Source organism: Gasterosteus aculeatus, chromosome 8, assembly GCF_964276395.1.
Source record: "Gasterosteus aculeatus chromosome 8, fGasAcu3.hap1.1, whole genome shotgun sequence".
NCBI classification, from domain to species: domain Eukaryota; kingdom Metazoa; phylum Chordata; class Actinopteri; order Perciformes; family Gasterosteidae; genus Gasterosteus; species Gasterosteus aculeatus.
Window position 1 is genome coordinate 19,666,703 of NC_135695.1, and position 20,419 is coordinate 19,687,121.

At 45.9% G+C, this 20,419-nt stretch overlaps 6 protein-coding genes across 9 annotated transcripts; 1 reads left to right on the forward strand and 5 right to left on the reverse strand.

Moving 5' to 3' along the window:
• Nucleotides 1-43: 43 nt before the first annotated feature.
• On the forward strand, nucleotides 44-3,380 carry micos13 (mitochondrial contact site and cristae organizing system subunit 13). The gene is made up of 4 exons (XM_040183455.2): nucleotides 44-759; nucleotides 1,164-1,320; nucleotides 2,303-2,360; nucleotides 2,589-3,380. The coding sequence occupies exons 1-4, from the start codon at nucleotides 731-733 to the stop codon at nucleotides 2,684-2,686; spliced, it is 342 nt and encodes a 113-aa protein (XP_040039389.1). The 5' UTR covers nucleotides 44-730; the 3' UTR covers nucleotides 2,687-3,380.
• On the reverse strand, nucleotides 3,363-7,648 carry LOC120823464 (spindlin-1). Its single transcript, XM_040183451.2, has 5 exons — nucleotides 7,144-7,648; nucleotides 6,468-6,510; nucleotides 5,996-6,243; nucleotides 5,620-5,853; nucleotides 3,363-4,844 (listed from the first exon to the last, which is right to left on the reverse strand). Exons 2-5 carry the CDS (start codon nucleotides 6,485-6,487, stop codon nucleotides 4,639-4,641), a joined length of 708 nt encoding a protein of 235 aa, XP_040039385.1. The 5' UTR covers nucleotides 6,488-6,510; nucleotides 7,144-7,648; the 3' UTR covers nucleotides 3,363-4,638.
• Nucleotides 7,649-8,476: 828 nt separating this feature from the next.
• On the reverse strand, nucleotides 8,477-11,429 carry LOC120823461 (serine protease 57). 2 transcript variants are annotated; one of them, XM_040183448.2, is made up of 5 exons: nucleotides 10,497-11,429; nucleotides 10,256-10,409; nucleotides 9,886-10,021; nucleotides 9,490-9,744; nucleotides 8,477-9,342 (listed from the first exon to the last, which is right to left on the reverse strand). In XM_040183448.2, exons 1-5 carry the CDS (start codon nucleotides 10,534-10,536, stop codon nucleotides 9,190-9,192), a joined length of 738 nt encoding a protein of 245 aa, XP_040039382.2. In that variant the 5' UTR covers nucleotides 10,537-11,429; the 3' UTR covers nucleotides 8,477-9,189. The 2 variants fall into 2 exon arrangements, with proteins under 2 accessions (XP_040039382.2, XP_040039381.2); XM_040183447.2 differs by having other exon boundaries at nucleotides 8,477-9,363.
• A 139-nt stretch (nucleotides 11,430-11,568) lies between these two features.
• LOC120823463 (granzyme-like protein 1) lies at nucleotides 11,569-13,325 on the reverse strand. 2 transcript variants are annotated; one of them, XM_040183450.2, is made up of 5 exons: nucleotides 12,666-13,325; nucleotides 12,434-12,587; nucleotides 12,218-12,350; nucleotides 11,881-12,126; nucleotides 11,569-11,778 (listed from the first exon to the last, which is right to left on the reverse strand). In XM_040183450.2, the coding sequence occupies exons 1-5, from the start codon at nucleotides 12,721-12,723 to the stop codon at nucleotides 11,620-11,622; spliced, it is 750 nt and encodes a 249-aa protein (XP_040039384.2). In that variant the 5' UTR covers nucleotides 12,724-13,325; the 3' UTR covers nucleotides 11,569-11,619. The 2 variants fall into 2 exon arrangements, with proteins under 2 accessions (XP_040039384.2, XP_040039383.2); XM_040183449.2 differs by having other exon boundaries at nucleotides 12,434-12,590.
• A 743-nt stretch (nucleotides 13,326-14,068) lies between these two features.
• LOC120818401 (granzyme-like protein 1) lies at nucleotides 14,069-18,165 on the reverse strand. The gene is made up of 8 exons (XM_078108099.1): nucleotides 16,770-18,165; nucleotides 16,529-16,682; nucleotides 16,165-16,294; nucleotides 15,814-16,023; nucleotides 15,127-15,326; nucleotides 14,906-15,038; nucleotides 14,443-14,709; nucleotides 14,069-14,349 (listed from the first exon to the last, which is right to left on the reverse strand). The coding sequence occupies exons 1-8, from the start codon at nucleotides 16,807-16,809 to the stop codon at nucleotides 14,188-14,190; spliced, it is 1,296 nt and encodes a 431-aa protein (XP_077964225.1). The 5' UTR covers nucleotides 16,810-18,165; the 3' UTR covers nucleotides 14,069-14,187.
• Nucleotides 17,956-20,240, reverse strand: LOC120823465 (serine protease 1). Of its 2 annotated transcripts, none has more exons than XM_078108632.1 (5): nucleotides 19,053-20,240; nucleotides 18,821-18,974; nucleotides 18,605-18,737; nucleotides 18,268-18,513; nucleotides 17,956-18,165 (listed from the first exon to the last, which is right to left on the reverse strand). In XM_078108632.1, exons 1-5 carry the CDS (start codon nucleotides 19,108-19,110, stop codon nucleotides 18,007-18,009), a joined length of 750 nt encoding a protein of 249 aa, XP_077964758.1. In that variant the 5' UTR covers nucleotides 19,111-20,240; the 3' UTR covers nucleotides 17,956-18,006. The 2 variants fall into 2 exon arrangements, with proteins under 2 accessions (XP_077964758.1, XP_077964757.1); XM_078108631.1 differs by having other exon boundaries at nucleotides 18,821-18,977.
• Between the last annotated feature and the right edge of the window lie 179 nt (nucleotides 20,241-20,419).

The window sequence follows — 20,419 nt, forward strand, 5'->3', positions numbered from 1 at the left end:
TGTGTGTGTGTGTATACGTGTGTGTGAGCGTGTGCGTGCGTGCAGAGGGCGTGTTGTTGGGAGAAAAACTTTATTAAGCTTGAACGTGCACAGCCGCAACCGGCTGAACAAGTCGTGTTCTTTTGAAGGTCGACTCTTCCCCTGTTATTTTTGGATCCTGCCATTTTTCTTTCTGCAGAAATGTTTATTCCTCAACTAAATGCTCGAGCTTATTTTATTTCTTTCCTGAAACCATCCAGTAATGTGCAAAGATACTGCATTGTCCCATCGTGCAAAAACACATTCACCCCTCTCTTAGTCCTTTAACAGTTCCTCCACTATCATCAATTAACTTTAAGGTATGATAAGATATCACTTGTTTATCCCAAGAAATTAGTAACGTTCCTGGGTTTGATTGTAGATTGCAACGCAAGAATAAGTAAAAACTAATAAAGTGAGAATATAGTGAGAAACAGAACAATAAGTAATACATACATCCCCTCCATTTCAATCCATAGGCTGAAATATCAATGGGTGCAAAAAAAAAAAAAGGAGACGAATCTGCGGCTCTTAAATAACGTTAGCTTGAGGTTTTGAAAGGCCAACTTTATTGACAAAAGCTGCGTGCACAGAGATCAGGCAGGGTTGTCCTTCAGGCTGAGCTATCCGGACAGCCTTCACTCCAGCATATTCCTGGCATACCGGGAGTAACGCTTACCTTACGTTGAAGGAAACTACACCGCTCTGGACCATGGCGGCAAGGATTTTGCCCGTAGTGAAGTCAGTATTTTAATTCCACCCGCAATTTCCCTTTAGTCATTGCTGCTGTGGCTAGGTGCTATTAGCATGTTAGCTAGCTGGCCATACGTTTAACGTTAGTCTGCCCCACAGCTTTCCAGCTGTCCTCTTCAAAAATTGCGTTTACTGGTTGCATAACTAGATTACTCAATAACTAACTAGTAAAGCCATCTTCTATCATAATGTTTGTTTCGGACGTGGCCTTATGTACATCAACTTCCTTAGTTAACCCCACTGTAACGTTAGTCGATGTTGTACCAATAGCTAACGCTGCTAGCTAACAGCTAGCTGCTGCGTGATCTTGAGTTGGACGTGTTTGTAAGAGGACACAGAGGGTGGACGTCTCGTCTTTGGAGTCTAAACCCCCCTCGTTCCCGCTTTCTCAGGCTGGCCACCAAGGTGACCATCGCAGGAGGAGCTCTGTACATCGCCTACGACTCCGGCCTGTTGGGAAGCAGTGAGCAGGGCTCCGAAGCACTAAACCGGGCCAAGGCTGCAATCCCCCCCGCTGTAGAAGAATGGATGAAGTACTTTGGCCTGGAGGTAGTAACGCCACAGATAACAGCCCTCCTTATCTCTCTTCTTTCCTTCTTTTTCTGTACGAAACAACCCTGCAGAGGGGGGGTCGCATACACCACAGACAAAGGTTATGATGATTCACACTAGAATGGAATGGATTTATGTTCTACTTTAGGGTCTTCCAGTACGACCCATCCGTCATGGAGTCATAAGACAGCATATAGAAGCATCGCGGTCAGTTTACACGGATCACGTGACTTAAGAAACAGCAAGGCAATTGAAATAAAGCCACTCGCTTGTTTATTTGTCTGAGACTGTATACCGGTTGTATCCTGGACACAAAACACTTTTTACATTAAAATAGCATTTTACATCATTTCCCTAGTTGGGTCTTTGCTAAATTGCCATTAAACAGATGACCCGTAATTGTCGGTATATTCTTTCCCCCAAATGTTCCAATTATGTTTCATATTTCTATACCTGTGTTATTCTTCTCTGTAGTCAGTCTGCCCTTCATCATCATTGCCCCTGCTAGGCATGGCACACTTCACACTATTCACCTGTTTATTAGTATTATGAGTGAAATATCCTCTTTCACATTTCCCTCCAATAACTCCCCGAACTGTGTCGCTATGTTCGCATTAGAAACATCTTACTCGACCAGAGGTGTAAAGTCATTGAAACAGGACATTTATTAAAATGCTTGAATGTAGGACAGACGTGTGTGTAGTTGCTGCTCAGAGGTCTGCGTTTCCTCCTCTGAATTATATAGTGGACCTCACACACGTAAGTTATGAATAAAGGTCAAAGGTCGGCGTCTCAGTCTAGTTGAAATAACGCGGTTATACGTCACGCTGCTCGGATGGGAGCTCACAGACTCTGGCGTTATAAAGTCATATTGCTTGAACTACTGTGACTGAGACAAAACATATGAAGTTTTCCTGATTCATTTTATAGCTACAAAGCAGAGCTGTTTGAAACTAAAAGTTCCTCCTCCTCCTCTCAGACTCCGCTTCCAACCATGCCTAAGGTGGAATTCTCCCCGGTCCAGGCGTGGAACTCTGGTAAGAACCGAATGAAAAGCTTATTTCTTTCACTTACAAAAAAAAAAAGGTCACTCTCTTGTTAATGTCATGCGGTTGTAATTTTGTGGCTGCATTTTAAATTCTTGTTGGCAATCCATCAGGGCAGTAATGATTTTCAGCATTACTAATGTGACTCTGAGATGAGTACATTTCAATCGATTAACAATTTGAGACGTCGGACACTGATTTTACATTATTTTATTTCAGGGGTGCGGCGGTCGATTTCATCTCTTTCCGAGGCTCCAACAAAAGCAACTCAATACACAAATCAGGGATTGCAGTATCTAAAAGACCTCACCAAGTGAACGGGAACTCTCCTGGACAACATCACGTCCATCAATCCTTTTTGAGTTTTGCACTTGAGAAATGACGTTACTTCTTCAACAGTTGTTCCCTCCCAAGAAAGAAGAAACACCCCGACATGAAAGAACCGAACTCGGCAGCACGGCCTGCGGGTGTTTAAATGATTTTTGGCATTGTATTGTACATAATGCAAGGAAGCTACATCTATTTTAAAAAAGAAATTCTGTGTATACCACCATATTTAATTTTGCTCAGTTATGTCTGATATGTAGTTCGCTCCCCTTTGTTCTCAAACCACCACCGTTATGTTACGAAGAGACTCAGTCTGATATTTTCAGTTTCACCATTTGTGACTAAATAATGTATCCATCTAAACCGCCTCCCGTCCTTACTTTGATTTAATTAAAGTGTGTATATATGGGCAGCGTTTAAAGAACAAGGCCAAGTAAATGTGCAAAACTCTTTATTACTCATGGGAGAACAACAACGACGACGACGCACATTGTTGTTACAGCTTCAGAACAGGAAGTGTTTTTAATGCGTAAAGACGACCGGTCATTTCCCGCGCGGCACCACTAGCGGAGATGTACAATAAACCGACTGAGCAACTATCCAGAGTTTGGAGGGAACGAGTGTGTTTGCAAGACAAAGAGACAGAAATAAAGACCACAAGTCTCGTTCTTGGCTGTCAACAAACTGGTGTGTCCGTTGATTTTACCGGGTAGTCAGTTTACAGTTTATTTTGACCCTATCACTAGAAGCTGGTGGTTCTGATGAGATATTCATAGAAATGAGAGTAATCACAACAGGCAACATTACAAGGCATTTTACACAAGTTGTACATATTAAATACTGTCATCTAAATGTATTGCAACACATTTTTCTTTTCTCTCCATGCGTGAAAGCATTTATTCTGTCACATTTGCTCTTAAGGACAAAGCTATTTGGGGAAACTATAAAGCGTACCATAACCTAAACATGTAAACTTTATACAATAAAGTGCTCCCCACAAGATCGACAGTGAGTTCACACAACCAATGGAGATGTGTGTAATATTTATAGTACATTTTCATACGGCATTAAGAGCAAAACACAGCACTTAAATAAACGAGATGGTTGCAAAACTTTCCTCAAGCTGTCAGTGTCGCCTCGTCCGAACGAAAACCAGCTCGCGGCCTTCACACGCGATGACTCGGCGACAGCGCGGGAAGTCAGACGCGCTCTCGTGTACAATATTGCAAAATGACAAGCCAGAAGGCACTTTAATGATTGGAGTCGGATCGAATTCAAATGGCAATTTAGCAAAACGCGTCATTCATCACCAGTGCAAAGGATCCTATACGGTGCAGGAGTACATTTCATCATGAGCGTAATTCATCTGAACGACATTTTTGGAAATATTAGGGTCCCACTATCATGTTTGACTTCCAGTACCAACACTTGAATGTGATAATATGGTCACATAGATACAATACAAAAAAATGTATCAGCCCACTTGATTCAATAAACGCATTTATAAAGGCATTTATTCCCAATATAGCGGGTGTATCATGCTTACTGGCTAGTCTGACGACCCAAAAGAGAGCCCCAAAAGAATATTTTGAGCGGCCTTTTGCGTCATACATTTAATTAAGATAATACTTAAGGACAAATCAGAGTATCTCAAGGTCAGTGACGCAAATGCAGCAACAGCTGCACTTTGCAGCCGTGGACTGTCCAAACAAAGCAGTATAAAGTAGAACAGCAACAATAAAACAATCCAATTCCCTCGAAATACAGCCAAGCATAGCGGTGCTACAGTTCTGCTGTGCATATGAAAAACAGATTGCACTTTTTTTTCTTCTTCTTCTGTACAATAAAGCATAACTATTCAATCCCCAAGGTGGTTGTGGAGGAACGGATGGGGCCGACGTGTGGAACAGAAGCAGATGGAGGGAGGCTGCGCCCAGCGTCTCTAGGTGGTTTTCACCAGGTCATAGACATGGATATGAAAGTCATCGTCATATTTGATGTAGTAGACGGAGGGCTTGGCCGGGACCTGGTAGATGACCAGGCCCGTTCTCTTCACGCCCTTGTCGGTGACATACTCCACCTGCTTCCCCACCAGGCTCTCCGTCTCTTCTCCCGGCTTCCTGTCTGCCGGCAACAGGTGTTTGTTTTCTGAGGAGTGAAGCATTGAAACAGGTCACGTTCGAGTTGGAGGAAGAATGAGCTTTTGTGGCGCGCTAACGAGCATTTGTTGGATTGAGGAAGCAGTTTGCGATGACATGGACCATTCCGATGTATTCAACATCACCATAAGCCCAAGAGTCCGGTATATATATAAATATAAACATTTGTGAGATGATCATGGACACAAAGCGTTAACAGACTAAAGTAATATATTGCTATTAAACCCTAGTTTTTACAGGCCTTAGTCTCGTTCATGATGCTTCAGTACTTGGATATTTCTCCAAAGACTCAGAACATGATCTGGTGTCATTTGGTGCCATAGTCAAACAAACATTCTCAGCGGTTTGTGGATGTTTCACCGAAGCCATTGCCTCTGGACTGTGGTGAAAACCCTGATTATGTGGTCGGCTCATTGTGGTCATAAACGTCCCCTTTCCCACAGAAAACGCTTTGTCTCAGCACCAGGCACTCGCTTGACAGCGTAACACATCAAGAGTATCCGCTTCAGAGGCTGCGACAGGGACTCGACTGAGCTCCTTGTGGCGTAGACTCAAGATCAACACAAACGTCAAGGACGAACGAGCGACCGATGGTGAACCCACATGGGATCCGTGTCGAGGAGTTAACATTCCTCCAAAGCGTGAAAAAAAAAAAATCCTTTGAAACAGTCACATGGCAGATGTTTCGAGCTCCAGGGCGACAACGATTCAATGAAGCTTTATGAGGCATCAATCTATCTTTGTCACACACAAATCGGCAGTACCTGCTTCGGGAAGAATCCGGAGGTCTCCGTCAGCGTAGTCGTCCCACAGCTGGTACATATAAAGTACGGGGTCCTTTTCATAAGTGATATAATACCAGTTGGTCATGATGGGAGCTCTGGAGAGGACCATGCCTCGCCACTCGTTCTTCTCTCCATCCTCCTTTTCAAACAGATGCTCCACAGCTTTGCCCACCAGCTCCTCCGCCCCCGGCGGAATCTTAATCTTGTTGTTTACTGAGGAGACACAGCCGCAAAAGGACGTGCAATATGAAAGCGAGCAACGTGGCGATGCATAAAACGAGTGAAAATAATGCAACTTTATTTTTCATATAGAAAAAAAGAAAAGAAAGAAAAAAGGAGCGGCTCACTGACTCACCGACTTTCTCCGTCAGCACCTGCAGGCTCGACACCCTCTCGTCCTTGAACAGCTCGATGCCGTAGACGCAGTCGAAGCCGTCGTACTTCACCATGAAGAGGGACGGGTTCACGCTGAGCCTGTCCAGCACCGTCCCCTTCCACTTGCTCTGGTTGCCCTTCTCGCGCCAGTTGTGCTGAATGCGGACTCCCAGAATGCTGTTGGGGTCCGGGGTCAACGCGTCGCTCAGCTCCCCGCTGCTCCGCTTTCTGATAACGCCATACGACAACAAATTCTTCATTCATTCGTTCCAGACGTAAATATATATATGTGTGTGTGTGTGTGTGTGTAAGGGCTATACTGCGGTATACGTGTATTGACCGCTTTGACGCGGAACTGTTTGTGACATTGTAGCTACTATTACATTCTGTTAAAAAGCTCATCATTAAGGGCATCACGTGATGACGTGGACGGCAGCTTTGCTTCTACGTACCTGCCCCTTTTCTTGGACATGCCTCCAGAAAGTCAAAAGGCCACTGTGGAAGAAAGACAGACAGCGCACGGGAGGCAATTATTGTGTGAGTGAGTAAGACAGCTGCCAAACGTCTCACGTGCCGCGGCACCGCGAGAGTGACACCTCCGGCAGCCAATGGGCCGGCGCGACGCAACCACTTCCTGGTAATTCACTTTAACCACACGGCCATGGAGGTCACGGTTCGCCGTCTGTCATTCTCGTTTAAAAAAAGAAAAAAGAAAAAGCCAATACCAAAAAACAAAACATTCATATGAGACAACTTTAAGAGGACGTGTCAGCCATTTCGCTGTACGTGACGGATTAACAGTGTGTCACGTTAGCCGCGCGCGTTCCACGGGAGGCAACTTGTGCATTAGCCGCACACATGTAACATACGAAGGAGGCGAGGGCCGGTAAACGACGCGAACTGGTGACGGCGTACACCACCTGTGGCGGACTGCACCCAACACACCTCCACCGCCCGCCGCAGGTCATCTAAACCGCCCGTCAGTGCTAGCGTTCAATGCAGATGTTGCTGAGCGATAAGTGGAGGCGGCTAGCTTCTAAAAGCTAACTGCGCCCGCTCCTCGGGTGTCCCTGGCGACCGGGGAGCGAACACCGGGGGTGCTAACGGCAGACGTTAACGGTGTCTTACCGTTACGTTTTACGCAGATTTCATGTCGGGGTTATCGTTCGGTACGCCCGGCAGAGAAATGCTGCCACACGTCAAACCCGCCTGTGAAAATCTCGCGAAACCTGTGGAAAAATGGGAGATGCGGCGGCGAGACTCTACTTCCCGGCGAGCCCTCGGTCTCCGCGGCCGCAGAGACGTGGGTGAACGGGCGCGCAATGGACGCCGGGAGTTTGAGTTTTTTTTTTTATGTGACAGTGATTATGGAGTTTTGCTTTTTTACGAGCGAAGTTACACAGGTGTTGTAGACGGGCATTGCGTGCTGCGTTAGAGTGTTTTCGGAAAAAGCACAATTGCGACATCAGTGCGTGTGATTGACGTGGAAACGTGCACGACGCAGCCGAGCGTCACAAGGGAAGTGAGGCCGCGATTTTCTGTGACGCCAGTTTCTTAGAATTGGACTTAAAGGGGCAGAGAGAGAATTGCGGTAGAAAGTTCTTATGAAAGTTGTTTTCATGCTCTGTTGAGGAATTGTATTTTGGAAATTAAACTTTGATTAAATGATTCACAAAGTGTAATAAAGGCCTTACCCGATCCAACACATAGTGATTTATTTTGGTATGTTTCTTGTTTTCGAAAAACACGAATGTCTGTCTTTTTTTGTGTTGTATTTGTCTTTGTTACATTTTAATTTAATATTTCAGAGTGTGCTCTGTCTAAAATATACTGTCCATTCCAACATGCTTCTTTCAGAAAATCAGCTACACTACAAAGCTTGATACACATGTTGTCTTCTACACAGCTGAAGCGGAGAAAATTACATTTCTCAAATTAAATTAAACTTGAAAGTGCAGTTTCAAATGGGAGCAGCAGGGGGTGATGATCTTTGAATGGTCATTGAATGGTCGCAGATATCTGGCTCTAACTATTGCTTGCAAGCAGGAGGTCCGACACACCAGCACGTATCTCAGCGCTCGCCGTAATGACGTCTCCGAGCAGTAAGAACGCTGAGTTTTTATACACATGTGAAGGACATTCTCCGTGCCAGCTACGAGAAGCTGCAAAGCAGGTTGAGATAAGAACCCAGGTGAAGCTGAGGGTAGCACACACACACACAAGATCCTCCTCAGTGGCCGGTGCAAATCATAATTAATTGACATAGAGCAAAAACGTGGATCCGGAACTTTCGTACCGAATAAGACATGAACCAAGGCCATGAACAGAAGTCCTTTGTTTTAAAGCTTCTATGAGATCGAGTCGACCGTCCCCCCTTCTCAGGACACAGTTGCACAGCAACATTTTGTATCATGCTGCTCTTTGCACATCGGGGTCAAATACAGGACACTTGAGACACGGCTATAGCACAAAACAATGTTATAATATATTTTACCACTACATGCATCTCACACCTGAAATACGGCCTTCTGTGCATATTCGTACAGAAGTAAAATGTGTGGGTATGAAAAAGTATTCTGACATGTTGTGGTTGATATAAACTGTTAATAAATTGTCACCCTCTGATTTTTCTGACTTTTCTTTTAGTACCAGGGGTGCACAGGTCACGCTTGCAGGCAAAGTAGTATTTTTTTAATTTACTCTACAGAAATGAATTTTTTTGTTCATGTGACAAAGCGAAAGTTACTTTATTTCTTTGCAGACAGGCATCAAGCTTTTATTCGTTGATCCGCCTCATCGACTGGACTACACGACAAACCGTGATGTAAGTAAAGCAAAACTTTCAAATGCAAACATGAACAGAAGGTGATCCATAAAATACAATTTTCTCCAAAGTTTGCAAACATATGGTTACATAGGGGTGGCTCTTTATCTCACATCTTCCCAATTCAACTTGCTTATTCATTGCCATTTTTGTGTTACATCCACCTCTCTGAGAAACAAAAAGAAAAAGTCACAAAAACACAATCCACCACATCCGTCCCTGCAGCACCGCATTGTTAAACAGAAAGTAAAGCACAACACCATCCCACGCTTGTGTGCTAAAAAGAGCCTTGTCTTGAAAAGTAGATCCCAATCAAGTGCGTTGACTCGTCACCGATCAATCCAATCTGCTCAGTTATTTCTTAGCACGTCTGCGATCCAGTCGCTGAAGGACGACACGCGTGTGTAGACATCGGGGGTCCTGGGGTTTCCGCACCGGCGTCCGGAGAAGGAGACGACGCCCGCTGCACCTCCTTCGCACACCAACGGTCCGCCCGAATCCCCCTTTAAACACAGAGACAACGCCTGACAGTTAACAGGCGCTGCGCTCACATTAAAACAACCTTCTTTTTTTTCTCTGTGTTCAATAAAAGTCTCTCTATGAACGGGATAATCTGAGATGTTTACAGAATAAAATTGTCCGTATCTTACCGAGCAGAAGCCTTGAATGCCGCCGGCCCCGACGCCACAAACCATGGTCCTGGTGATGGGAACGCCTCTCCATCTCCTACTACACGTCCTCTGCGGCAGGACGGTCACGTTGACCTCCTGCAGCCTCTCTGGTAAGGTGCCGTTGTCCCCTACGTCCCCCCAGCCGGCTGTGAGGCACTGGCCTTCTGCCCTCATCCGGCCGCTCTTCAGCCCAATCAGCTGCACTGCTTGGGTCAGACTGGCTCTGCTGCTGAGCTGAGACCAGCACATCGATGGTGCCACAATTTCAATTCGTTTAGTTTTTTTAAACCGGAGACCACTAATTAAGATAATTCCTCTGATTCTAAAGTCCGATTGAACACACATTGAGTCCACAGCTATTCAAACTGTCCTCACCTTTAGGAGCATGATGTCGTTCTCGTTCTCGTTGGCGGTGTAGTCGGGATGTGGAATGGATCTGACCGCGCGGAACTCCTGCTTCGTGGCCTCGTTGGCGGTCAGGGAATCGGCTCCGAGCACGACGGTGTACTGCCTGGAGAGCAAAGCGCAAGGACGTCTGGACACTAGAGGTGCTGTCAAGGCCGATCGTAGCCCTCTGGGGAGGGAAATTACCGCGCCAAGCGCAGTGCATCTCCTCGCGCGGGAGTGAAACTGAAATGACCCAGCTCGTTTGATTTCCGTGTGAAATAAAATGTGTGGCCACGATTAAAAAAAAAAAAAACGGGATAAACGACGTGTTTCGTTACAAAAGAAAAAATCCTCTTACCCGCGTATCTGGCAATGTGCTGCGGTGAGCACGAAGTCCTCCCTCACCAGGGCCCCCCCGCAGTTGTGCTGACCTCGGATTTGCAGGGAGGCCATGTAGGGGCGAGACTGCGGGGCGGCATCTCTGCCTCCAACGATGTGCGAACCATCAGCCCCTGAAAGAACAGAAGTTGCAGAGCGTTATTTGTGCATCCAGGTTGTTGTTTTCTGGTTGAAATGCAGATGTGTAATGGACCGCTCACCACTCAGGACGAGCAGCAGCAGCATCACGATGGTCGCCATGGTATCTGGTCGAATCCACGCCGTCTCCTCTTGGCTCTGTCATTTTAAGAGAAGAAAAACGTCTTGCGTGTCCCGGAGTGGTTATTGCTGCATTCCAAGTCGTTGGTGGGATTACAAAAGATGCGGTTTTTAGATTTCCAAAACCGGGCTTCATAATTGATGCAAGAAACTGTCGGGGTTTGAAATATATAACCGCTGCTCGGAGGCCCGCGATGCCGCGAGGGTTCACACCAACGCGCTCTACCGAGCGACACTTTAGCAGACTTAAACGTTTTGGGATAAACGGTAATTAAAGTCCACAAAGTAATCAAAAAAGAGAAAGCAATAGTGCAAAATGTGTGCTTATATTTGGGATATTCTGCTTGGTTGGATGGTTTATTACAAAATGGTAATGTCTGCAGAGTTATTTTGCCTTCCTCTTTTTATTACGTTGCGATATGTTGAAGGTTAAAAAAGAGTTCTTAAGAAAGAATGTGGTTTTGCGTAATGGAACATAGTTACTGCAGCTGCTCGACCAGTGTCAATATTACACATACGATATTAGTGTCGAGCATTTGAGGAGCATTTCACATTTGCTTTCTTGACTTGAATACACTTTTACATCGCCTGATGAAGCCCGTTACCACCTAAAGCTAAAAAATACAGCATTTTAAATCGAGATTAAGTTGAAATTGCCGTGTTTTAGTCAACCTTAGTGAATAAACAGTGAGACGACATAGAAGCGGCCCTGTGGCTCTTTTGCGTGGCTCTGCGGAAACATTTCTTTGAAGCGTGTGACAAAGTAACCTCAACACAGCGTTCGCGCCGGCTGCAACGTGCTTCTGTGAAAGATGTGAACCACGATCTCATGGACGGGAGCTGCTGCGGGATGGAGACCCGCGTTCGGGGGGGGGGGGGGGGCCCGATTGAGGGACACGTTTTTTTATTTTCTCGGTATCCGCATACAACAACAATCCCTTATTGTTCATTTTACGTATTCTATTGTACAATTTATGTTTTCGTTCTTTCACATTGTTAAAGGAAACCAAAGGCTGCCTTTTGAAATGAACTTTTATTAAGCTTTTCGGTCACACCGCAGGTTTTTTAGCTGTAGCTTTTGATGGTCTTCTGGATCCAGGCAAGGTGCTCGTACACGTCGGTGTAGACGTTGGGTTTGTCCGGGTATTCGCAGATCTGGTACCTGTTGAAGGACACAACACCGACCGCCTCCCCGTCGCACACCAGAGGGCCACCAGAATCTCCCTGGGAGGAGCAAGAGGATCTTTAGCTTCTTCATTCTGAGATTGAAGATGTCTGCAGCGTTTCTAAACCATCTGACGTGTTCTACTAAGAGAGGAAACCCACCTGACAGAATCCTTTCCTGGTTTCATACCCGCCTGCGCAGATAACTTTGTCGGGGAGACGACCCCAAATCTCCTGACATTCCTCCAGGTCGAGGATGGTGACATCCACCACTCTCAGATCATCACTTTTGTAGGTCTTCTCCGTACGTCCCCATCCGGCCACGTGGCACCTCTGCTCACCGTTTGTTTTAGATGTGGCGAGAGGAATCGTTTGTACCGCTTTGTCCAGTTTAACCTTCGAGGAAAGCTGGAGACGCACAACGTTAAAATGAATCCAATCTCTGCGATTTGGAGATGACCCAACAACGCTCTGATGCCACGTGGATTTAAATGCTTACTTTGAGGAGCATGATGTCATAACCGTGTCCTACACTTGAATAGGATGGGTGTTTGTATCTGCCTTCGACGTCCATTAATTTTCTATTGTTATCGTTGAGATTGTTGATGCCAACAGCAACCTGTTCGATTTTACTGAATGAGACATGACAGACCGGATGGTCACATATCTTGCATTACGTGATTTAAATATTGCCGGAGGAAGACATGTTACTCACTTGTCACAGTGCGCAGCAGTGAGCACGAAGTCCTCGCTGACCAGGAACCCTCCACAGATGTGACCGTTGATGTGATCGTCCGCGCTCTGCACCGACACCATGTACGGCAACGAGTGCTCCGGGGCGATCGACCCGTTTATGATTTTGCTCCCGTCTGCTGCAAAGATAAAGGAAAAGTTAAAAAAAAAAAAAAAACGCTCGCGCCTCACGTTAAATGGTTCTGAAATCTTACCGATTGGTCCGAGAGACGCCAGGAGATGAAGAAGCAGAAGTTTGTGCGCGGCGAGCATGATGGCAGCCAGACAAGTGACCTCTGCTCCTCCTCGGGGGCCGTCAAGTCGACCCTCTTATACACAAATCCTTAACCGCATCCTTTGATCAATATCTGTTTGCAAACTTGCAACGTTTCCTTTGCATTAATCTCTGATGCCACAACAGCGTGATTTCGCTTGCTGATTAGCATGCAATGTGGGTAACGCAATGTGTCACATCCTGTGTCATTCAGTATTCACCATCGTAGGGACAATTTGAGCCTCCTGCTGTCTCTGTTTGATATGAATACTGCTGAGCAATGGGTGAGCGAATAACAGCAGCATTATGTGAACTATTGAACTGTGGGCACACGTGTTCACTGTGAATACCCGCTGGATTCTCCTCCCACTTTTATTTTGCTCATGATTTATTTGCCACACGCTTCAAACGTTGGTTGTGCACCGACTTCTCACAAGTTCACAATAGGCGCACTTTAACTGGGTAAATGGAATGACTCGCTCACAGTTTGTTGTTCATTTCTTTCACGACAAGTAACAGTTTGGTGCTTTGATTTGGTCTCAGCGTGTGAGCTGTTATTGTGGTAATCTAATTGGTGCAAACATGCAACAAAATTATTCTTAACACCATCTGCATCTCACCACAATAAAGCCAGTTTCGTGTTCTAGTTTATTTCTCATGGTTGTGAAACTAATGCCAATGTGTATAATGTCGTCCATCATATAACGGTATTCACTCCTCTTGGACTTTTCTACATGTTGTCGTGGTATAACCACAGATTTAAATGGCTTTTAATAGGATTTTATTTAATTGACCAAGACACTGCTTGGATTCTTTACCTGGCAGTTTTTTTCACTTGTTTTCTGGCAAGTGGTTCCTAATTGGAGGCAGATTTCTGGTTTGTGTGCTTCACGGACTGAGAAGCCCCCCCTAAAAAATCACACGTATTAATACACTATGTTTGTCATGTTTTCTTCCTTTCTTTTCCTAATTTTCCTCCAAATTGTTAGTTTGCTTTATTCTCCTGTTCTTTTCTCTTTACCATTTCAAACAAAATACTCGTTTGTTGACTGTTGTATGTCATATTGTGCTCTCACCAAAAGCATATATTTAAATAAAGAAAAATGGACTTGCTTCTTGACCTTGTGTGTCACATTAACGGTCACACAGTCCGCTCATAAACTTCATCTAGTTTGTAATATTTGGTCACAACCCCTGACTGATATTTTTTGTGTAACCACGGTAATAAATATGCAGTATTTCCATCTTAGATGTGGACCAAAAGCCACAATAGGACCATACAAAAATATCTCCCCAAGATAAACCTTTGTTTAAAGCAAAAACAACACACGGTCACAAGGCTTGCACAGTTGCACTGCAATATTGAAAACAATATTTATTGTCCAACACATCAGCCAGCTCATGAAGATAAAGAAAGTGTGTCATGAGACCTGATGAAGAAGTGGAAACCTGCATTAGAGCATTTAACAACTTCTCTTCTTGAGAACCTGCTTGATCCAGGGAAGGTACTTTATTATGTCTGTGTACACGTTGGGAACATCTGGATAGTTACAGTTCTCGTTCATGTTGAACGACACGACACCAACCGGCTTCCCGTTGCACACCAGGGGGCCTCCAGAATCACCCTGTGAGGAGGAGGAAGTCTTTGTTTATTCGATTCCACAAGACAAGAAACCAGTGGCGCCACGTTTTTTGTAATAAACGGACAGAAGACGTACCTGGCAGAATCCTTTGTCTGTGCCGTAGCCGCCTGCACAGATGACATTGGCCGGAAGTGTACGGTTCTTTTGAGCCCATTGCTTCCTACAGACCTTCAGGTTCACGACGGGCACGTCGACCGCGTTCAGCTCATCGACCGCGTCACCCTGACTTCTTGTCCCACCCCATCCGGCTACCCGGCAGTTTGATTTGTCTTTTATCTTCATGTTACCGTTGGGAAGTTGAATCAGTTTGACGCTTTTATCCAGTCGAACTTTCTTCGACAGCTGGAGACACACAGAGAGACAAAGGGACATTTCACAACCGGCAAGGACCAATTTACCGGACGCATCTCGTCCTCCTTCACGATTGAAATGCTAAAATAATGAGTGGAAAAAGAGCTGCTCTTTGTTCTGATGCCAGTGCTTTTATTATTGAACAGAAGAGTAAGAACCTCTGTTGTCCGGTTAAACATGTACTTACTTTGAGGAGCATGATGTCGTCCCCTTCTTCAATCCCCACATAAGAAGGATGCTTGCAGAGTTTCACGTCGTATCTGTTGACATCCTCCGCCCTCTGGAGATTGTGGCTTCCAAGAACGACGCTGGTGGGTTCTCTGAGCGGTGGTGGCGTGGCGGAAATAAGTTAATTTGCAAATGTAACGTCTCATTCTTTGAATTTGTGACTGCTGAAAGTGAACTCACTCGTCCGCGCAGTGCGCCGCGGTGACCACGAAGTTTTTATCGATGAGGAATCCTCCACATACGTGGCGATCACTTTTGTTCTGCACTGAGGCCATGTACAGAAAATCCTTCTCCGGGGCCTTTTGCCCTTTAATGATTTCACTCCCGAGTGCTGAAAACACAAGAGGGAACAGAGGACGGGTCAATGCTGCATTTGGTGGTCAGAGACCAACGCGCGGACGGGTCGCTCTCACCGTGAAGTCCGAGACACGCCAGGAGAAGACAAAGCAGGACGCTGCGCGGGGCCTCCATGGCGCTGGCGATGCTCGACCCGGCGCCTCCGAGGTGTCGCCGCTTTTATACCAAAGTCGACCCCGGAGAGACGCCCCGACCTACATCCTGTGTGCGCCGGTAAAACACGTATACCTCGCACTGAGGTTAGCAGAGAAATTAATCATTGCCGCTCTAACGCTGAATAGACAGCGTGTGGTCGAGCTGCTTCTGCAGCCTGACGGATAGACGCAGGATGTGGTCAGCAGGGGACCAGTTCGGTGTCATTTGATGTTTTCTTAAGACCCCTTTGGTTTGAGGCCTGGATGCAAAGCAAGAATGGTGTATTTACCACTTTTGCAACAGCTTCAAGCGCCGTGCAAAGTGACCTCCGAAGGAAGGCACGGGGCCCCGCTTCGCCAAATCCAGATCACTTTACGCCTCTGTGTTCTGCGTGCCTCTCCATCTCCTACTACACGTCCTCTGCGGCAGGACGGTCACGTTGACCTCCTGCAGCCTCTCTGGTGAGGTGCCGTTGTCCCCTACGTCCCCCCAGCCGGCTGTGAGGCACTGGCCCCCTGCCCTCATCCTGCCACTCTTCAGCCCAATCAGCTGCACTGCTTGGGTCAGACTGGCTCTGCTGCTGAGCTGAGACCAGCACATCGATGGTGCCACAATTTCAATTTGTTTGTTTTTTTTAAACCGGAGACCACTAATTAAGATAATTCCTCTGATTCTAAAGTCCGATCGAACACACATTTAGTCCACAGCTATTCAAACTGTCCCCACCTTTAGGAGCATGATGTCGTTCTCGTTGGCGGTGTAGTCGGGATGTGGAATGGATTTGACCGCGCGGAACTCCTGCTTCGTGGCCTCGTTGGCGGTCAGGGAATCGGCTCCGAGCACGACTGTGTACTGCCTGGAGAGCAAAGCGCAAGGACGTCTGGACACTAGAGGTGCTGTCAAGGCCGATCGTAGCCCTCTGGGGAGGGAAATCACCGCGCCAAGCGCAGTGCATCTCCTCGCGCGGGAGTGAAACTGAAATGACCCAGCTCGTTTGATTTCCGTGTGAAATAAAATGTGTGGCCACGATTAAAAAAAAAAAAAACGGGATAAACGACGTGTTTCGTTACAAAAGAAAAAATCCTCTTACCCGCGTATCTGGCAATGTGCTGCGGTGAGCACGAAGTCCTCCCTCACCAGGGCCCCCCCGCAGTTGTGCTGACCTCGGATTTGCAGGGAGGCCATGTAGGGGCGAGACTGCGGGGCGGCATCTCTGCCTCCAACGATGTGCGAACCATCAGCCCCTGAAAGAACAGAAGTCGCAGAGCGTTATTTGTGCATCCAGGTTGTTGTTTTCTGGTTGAAATGCAGATGTGTAATGGACCGCTCACCACCCAGGACGAGCAGCAGCAGCATCACGATGGTCGCCATGGTATCTGGTCGAATCCACGCCGTCTCCTCTTGGCTCTGTCATTTTAAGAGAAGAAAAACGTCTTGCGTGTCCCGGAGTGGTTATTGCTGCATTCCAAGTCGTTGGTGGGATTACAAAAGATGCGGTTTTTAGATTTCCAAAACCGGGCTTCATAATTGATGCAAGAAACTGTCGGGGTTTGAAATATATAACCGCTGCTCGGAGGCCCGTGATGCCGCGAGGGTTCACACCAACGCGCTCTACCGAGCGACACTTTAGCAGACTTAAACGTTTTGGGATAAACGGTAATTAAAGTCCACAAAGTAATCAAAAAAGAGAAAGCAATAGTGCAAAATGTGTGCTTATATTTGGGATATTCTGCTTGGTTGGATGGTTTATTACAAAATGGTAATGTCTGCAGAGTTATTTTGCCTTCCTCTTTTTATTACGTTGCGATATGTTGAAGGTTAAAAAAGAGTTCTTAAGAAAGAATGTGGTTTTGCGTAATGGAACATAGTTACTGCAGCTGCTCGACCAGTGTCAATATTACACATACGATATTAGTGTCGAGCATTTGAGGAGCATTTCACATTTGCTTTCTTGACTTGAATACACTTTTACATCCCCCGAGGAAGCCTGTTACCACCTAAAGCTAAAAAATACAGCATTTTAAATCGAGATTAAGTTGAAATTGCCGTGTTTTAGTCAACCTTAGTGAATAAACAGTGAGACGACATAGAAGCGGCCCTGTGGCTCTTTTGCGTTGCTCTGCGGAAACATTTCTTTGAAGCGTGTGACAAAGTAACCTCAACACAGCGTTCGCGCCGGCTGCAACGTGCTTCTGTGAAAGATGTGAACCACGATCTCATGGACGGGAGCTGCTGCGGGATGGAGACCCGCGTTCGGGGGGGGGGGGGGGCGATTGTGGCTTCGTGCTCGAGGGCCTCTCGCGGTCGAGGTGACTCACTTTTGCTCAAAACATCTTCCGCTGGCAGCTCTGACGGCTCTTCAGCCGACTTCAATCTACGTTATTTCCCATTCTTGAGACACGTTTTTTTATTTTCTCGGTATCCGCATACAACAACAATCCCTTATTGTTCATTTTACGTATTCTATTGTACAATTTATGTTTTCGTTCTTTCACATTGTTAAAGGAAACCAAAGGCTGCCTTTTGAAATGAACTTTTATTAAGCTTTTCGGTCACACCGCAGGTTTTTTAGCTGTAGCTTTTGATGGTCTTCTGGATCCAGGCAAGGTGCTCGTACACGTCGGTGTAGACGTTGGGTTTGTCCGGGTATTCGCAGATCTGGTACCTGTTGAAGGACACAACACCGACCGCCTCCCCGTCGCACACCAGAGGGCCACCAGAATCTCCCTGGGAGGAGCAAGAGGATCTTTAGCTTCTTCATTCTGAGATTGAAGATGTCTGCAGCGTTTCTAAACCATCTGACGTGTTCTACTAAGAGAGGAAACCCACCTGACAGAATCCTTTCCTGGTTTCATACCCGCCTGCGCAGATAACTTTGTCGGGGAGACGACCCCAAATCTCCTGACATTCCTCCAGGTCGAGGATGGTGACATCCACCACTCTCAGATCATCACTTTTGTAGGTCTTCTCCGTACGTCCCCATCCGGCCACGTGGCACCTCCGCCCACCGTTTGTTTTAGATGTGGCGAGAGGAATCGTTTGTACCGCTTTGTCCAGTTTAACCTTCGAGGAAAGCTGGAGACGCACAACGTTAAAATGAATCCAATCTCTGCGATTTGGAGATGACCCAACAACGCTCTGATGCCACGTGGATTTAAATGCTTACTTTGAGGAGCATGATGTCATAACCGTGTCCTACACTTGAATAGGATGGGTGTTTGTATCTGCCTTCGACGTCCATTAATTTTCTATTGTTATCGTTGAGATTGTTGATGCCAACAGCAACCTGTTCGATTTTACTGAATGAGACATGACAGACCGGATGGTCACATATCTTGCATTACGTGATTTAAATATTGCCGGAGGAAGACATGTTACTCACTTGTCACAGTGCGCAGCAGTGAGCACGAAGTCCTCGCTGACCAGGAACCCTCCACAGATGTGACCGTTGATGTGATCGTCCGCGCTCTGCACCGACACCATGTACGGCAACGAGTGCTCCGGGGCGATCGTCCCGTTTATGATTTTGCTCCCGTCTGCTGCAAAGATAAAGGAAAAGTTAAAAAAAAAAAAAAAACGCTCGCGCCTCACGTTAAATGGTTCTGAAATCTTACCGATTGGTCCGAGAGACGCCAGGAGATGAAGAAGCAGAAGTTTGTGCGCGGCGAGCATGATGGCAGCCAGACAAGTGACCTCTGCTCCTCCTCGGGGGCCGTCAAGTCGACCCTCTTATACACAAATCCTTAACCGCATCCTTTGATCAATATCTGTTTGCAAACTTGCAACGTTTCCTTTGCATTAATCTCTGATGCCACAACAGCGTGATTTCGCTTGCTGATTAGCATGCAATGTGGGTAACGCAATGTGTCACATCCTGTGTCATTCAGTATTCACCATCGTAGGGACAATTTGAGCCTCCTGCTGTCTCTGTTTGATATGAATACTGCTGAGCAATGGGTGAGCGAATAACAGCAGCATTATGTGAACTATTGAACTGTGGGCACACGTGTTCACTGTGAATACCCGCTGGATTCTCCTCCCACTTTTATTTTGCTCATGATTTATTTGCCACACGCTTCAAACGTTGGTTGTGCACCGACTTCTCACAAGTTCACAATAGGCGCACTTTAACTGGGTAAATGGAATGACTCGCTCACAGTTTGTTGTTCATTTCTTTCACGACAAGTGACAGTTTGGTGCTTTGATTTGGTCTCAGCGTGTGAGCTGTTATTGTGGTAATCTAATTGGTGCAAACATGCAACAAAATTATTCTTAACACCATCTGCATCTCACCACAATAAAGCCAGTTTCGTGTTCTAGTTTATTTCTCATGGTTGTGAAACTAATGCCAATGTGTATAATGTCGTCCATCATATAACGGTATTCACTCCTCTTGGACTTTTCTACATGTTGTCGTGGTATAACCACAGATTTAAATGGCTTTTAATAGGATTTTATTTAATTGACCAAGACACTGCTTGGATTCTTTACCTGGCAGTTTTTTTCACTTGTTTTTGCAGCAACGTGGTTCCTAATTGGAGGCAGATTTCTGGTTTGTGTGCTTCACGGACTGAGAAGCCCCCCCCTAAAAAATCACACGTATTAATACACTATGTTTGTCATGTTTTTTCGTTTCTTTTTGGTTTCTTTTTTTTCCTAATTTTCCTCCAAATTGTTAGTTTGCTTTATTCTCCTGTTCTTTTCTCTTTACCATTTCAAACAAAATACTCGTTTGTTGACTGTTGTATGTCATATTGTGCTCTCACCAAAAGCATATATTTAAATAAAGAAAAATGGACTTGCTTCTTGACCTTGTGTGTTACATTAACGGTCACAGTCCGCTCATAAACTTCATCTAGTTTGTAATATTTGGTCACAACCCCTGACTGATATTTTTTGTGTAACCACGGTAATAAATATGCAGTATTTCCATCTTAGATGTGGACCAAAAGCCACAATAGGACCATACAAAAATATCTCC